This window comes from Acaromyces ingoldii (genome assembly GCF_003144295.1).
Source record: "Acaromyces ingoldii strain MCA 4198 unplaced genomic scaffold FA10scaffold_10, whole genome shotgun sequence".
Taxonomy (NCBI): domain Eukaryota; kingdom Fungi; phylum Basidiomycota; class Exobasidiomycetes; order Exobasidiales; family Cryptobasidiaceae; genus Acaromyces; species Acaromyces ingoldii.
The window spans coordinates 171,284-173,598 of NW_020290256.1; the positions used below are offsets into that span (position 1 = coordinate 171,284).

Below are 2,315 nucleotides of genomic sequence, written 5' to 3' on the forward strand. Positions count from 1 at the left end.
TTCCGCGCCATTTTCTTCTATCCCTGGATATCGACCGATGGCGGCAAGGTCCATGTGGAATTCTTGACAGGCACCGCTGTCGACGAAGCTCCACGATGCCTTCTCATCGTTGTCATTGGGTCGGAAGAAGCGCAAGTCATTATCGTAGACTTGCGTTCGTTCTGCATAATCAAGGATGAGAGTCTGCTCGAAAGCATCGACAATGGCCGGAGTCAGACCACAGATCTTTTGTGTATGACAGAGAGTAAGCGAGGCATCAATCATGGGAATGATTGAGGATGCTCACCACGCATATTTCGTCCCAGCCCATGTTGTGCCAATGATGTTTCGTATAGAGAGAGAGGCCTTCTCAGCCAAGTTCAAGAGTTTTATTGAGCAAGCGCGATTGTGCTCAGCTTCCTCACAGCTTCTTGCAAGTGCTCCGATTAATATCAAATTTCAACGATTACACCCACACGTCAACTCGAGAGAAATCATTCTTAAGGCTTCCAAGGAGTATATGAATTAGCAAGCTGCCATCTCAAATCCCACAGCTTACAAGAAACTATGACGCCTGAATAAGCACGTGTCATATTTCATCCTGACTCCGCATTGCACAGCATCATCATGGTTAGCGCGTCAATCGGCTTTGCGCCTCAAAGGTGAAGCCAAAGATAAGTCAGGAAGGCGCGATTTCGTCGATCCAGACGACGATTCATCGGTCAGTAATTCGTCCAGGCAAAGCTCGGTTCAAGTGAGTCAATACTGTCTCTGGACTGTTTCCATCCACTGACATGCACATCAATAATGCGCCTTTGATGTCTTAGAATCAATTTCGCAACCTCCTCAATGGCAGAGACAATTGTCACTGCGTGGCCACAGGTCAAATTGATGTGTTTGGGGCCAACATCGAGGCTTGTCACATTCTTCCCAAGTCAAGAGGGGATGAAGTGAGAGAGACGACAAGACCATCCTTATTCTGGCTTTTTTACTTGACTAATGACCTCTTTTTTCCCGACAGCTCATCCGTGAAGTATCGGGCGACAGCACTATGAGCATTGACGACATCACGAACGGGTTCATGCTTTTGAGAACGCTTCACAAGACTTTCGACCGCTTCGAATGGAGCGTGTATGTCGAAGTGAGATGAGTCGAGAAAAAGGCCACGAGAGGCTGTTGTCGGAAGTTCGTGGACGATCGGTGACTGACCTCTTCAGACATTTTTTTTTTGCGATAGGGAGACTCATTCATAATACACTCTTTCGTCGACAACATATGCTTCAAGGATGCCCATGGAAGGCGGATGTTCCAAGCTGAAGGCGAAGAATTCCGACGCTCAGGCGTCAACCCTCTCTTTGTGAGTCAAGCTCTCAATGAGATAGTAACTCATAAGAATGAGCTTTTTCTGATTTTCTCCTCAGCTTACATGGCACTATGAACAGTGCGTCAAGGCCAGGCTACGTCCCCACACTGAATACTCTTGATCAGTCCCGGAATTATACCCTTATACATGAAGGAAATATGTGTCCCAGATCTAGCCCAATTTGAGGATGTGATCCTCTTATTGAACACCACGAAAAGGCACGTCTCTCGATCTTCTTTTCCATGGCCGAAGTTGGCCCACCAGCCATGACAGGCGCGCAGCCACTTCTCAATTCGGTTGAGGAGCTAGCCTACTCGAAAGCTGCACACGCGGCTTTCCGGTAGCTGCTTCACTATAACGGTCGACTCGGTCACTCTCACTGTCACAAGAGAAAGGTGACCCGAGAAGAAAGAGAAAGAGAAAGAGAAAGAGAAAGAGAAAGAGAAAGAGAAAGAGAAAGAGAAAGAGAAAGAGAAAGAGAAAGAGAAAGAGAAAGAGAACAATCATTTGCATTAATCTTCGCATAGTTTGAAGCCGCGGCACACCACCTACGCACAATGCGAGAAGAGTCTGTGCGAGCTTCGACCAACACTTGCAATCCGTCGGATCCTCCAAGTCTTATATCCACTCGGACGCTATCTCTGTCGGAAAAGAAAGGGGTAGCGCATCTACAGCTCAGATGAGATGGCAGCTGTTGACGACAGTCGACCTGAGGGCGTTTGGAGGATGAGTGATCGGATATGGAAGAAACGAAAAATAGCAAAGAAAGGAGAGAGGGAGAGAAAGGAAAGAGAGGCAAAGAGAACTGTTTACGCATAGCTCGAGAAGCGACGATAAATGGTCAGACACGGCATCAATGGCAAGGCGATGAAAGGCATCGCCAACGGCCACGCCAACGGCCACGCCAACGGCCACGCCAACGGCCACGCCAACGGCCACGCCAACGGCCACGCCAACGGCCACGCCAACGGCC

At 48.6% G+C, this 2,315-nt stretch overlaps 2 protein-coding genes across 2 annotated transcripts in view; both read left to right on the forward strand.

Annotated features, from left to right (window-relative positions):
* The first annotated feature begins 1,216 nt into the window (after nt 1-1,216).
* On the forward strand, nt 1,217-1,560 carry FA10DRAFT_270057 (hypothetical protein). Its single transcript, XM_025522984.1, has 2 exons — nt 1,217-1,336; nt 1,401-1,560. Exons 1-2 carry the CDS (start codon nt 1,266-1,268, stop codon nt 1,525-1,527), a joined length of 198 nt encoding a protein of 65 aa, XP_025373885.1. The 5' UTR covers nt 1,217-1,265; the 3' UTR covers nt 1,528-1,560.
* A 287-nt stretch (nt 1,561-1,847) lies between these two features.
* FA10DRAFT_51019 (hypothetical protein) overlaps nt 1,848-2,315 on the forward strand; it is a 919-nt gene continuing 451 nt past the window's right edge. The window contains exon 1 of the mRNA XM_025525533.1: nt 1,848-2,240. Coding sequence (XP_025373886.1) covers nt 2,083-2,240 — 158 coding nt within the window. The 5' untranslated portion in view covers nt 1,848-2,082. The remainder of the gene's footprint in view (nt 2,241-2,315) is intronic.

Bases quoted from the DNA above. Each gene is read 5' to 3' on its own strand.
- FA10DRAFT_270057 (XM_025522984.1), top strand. From the start codon at position 1,266: ATGCCCATGGAAGGCGGATGTTCCAAGCTGAAGGCGAAGAATTCCGAC. The intron at 1,337-1,400 runs GTGAGTCAAGCT...TTTTCTCCTCAG, and splicing joins CAGGCGTCAACCCTCTCTTT to CTTACATGGCACTATGAACA.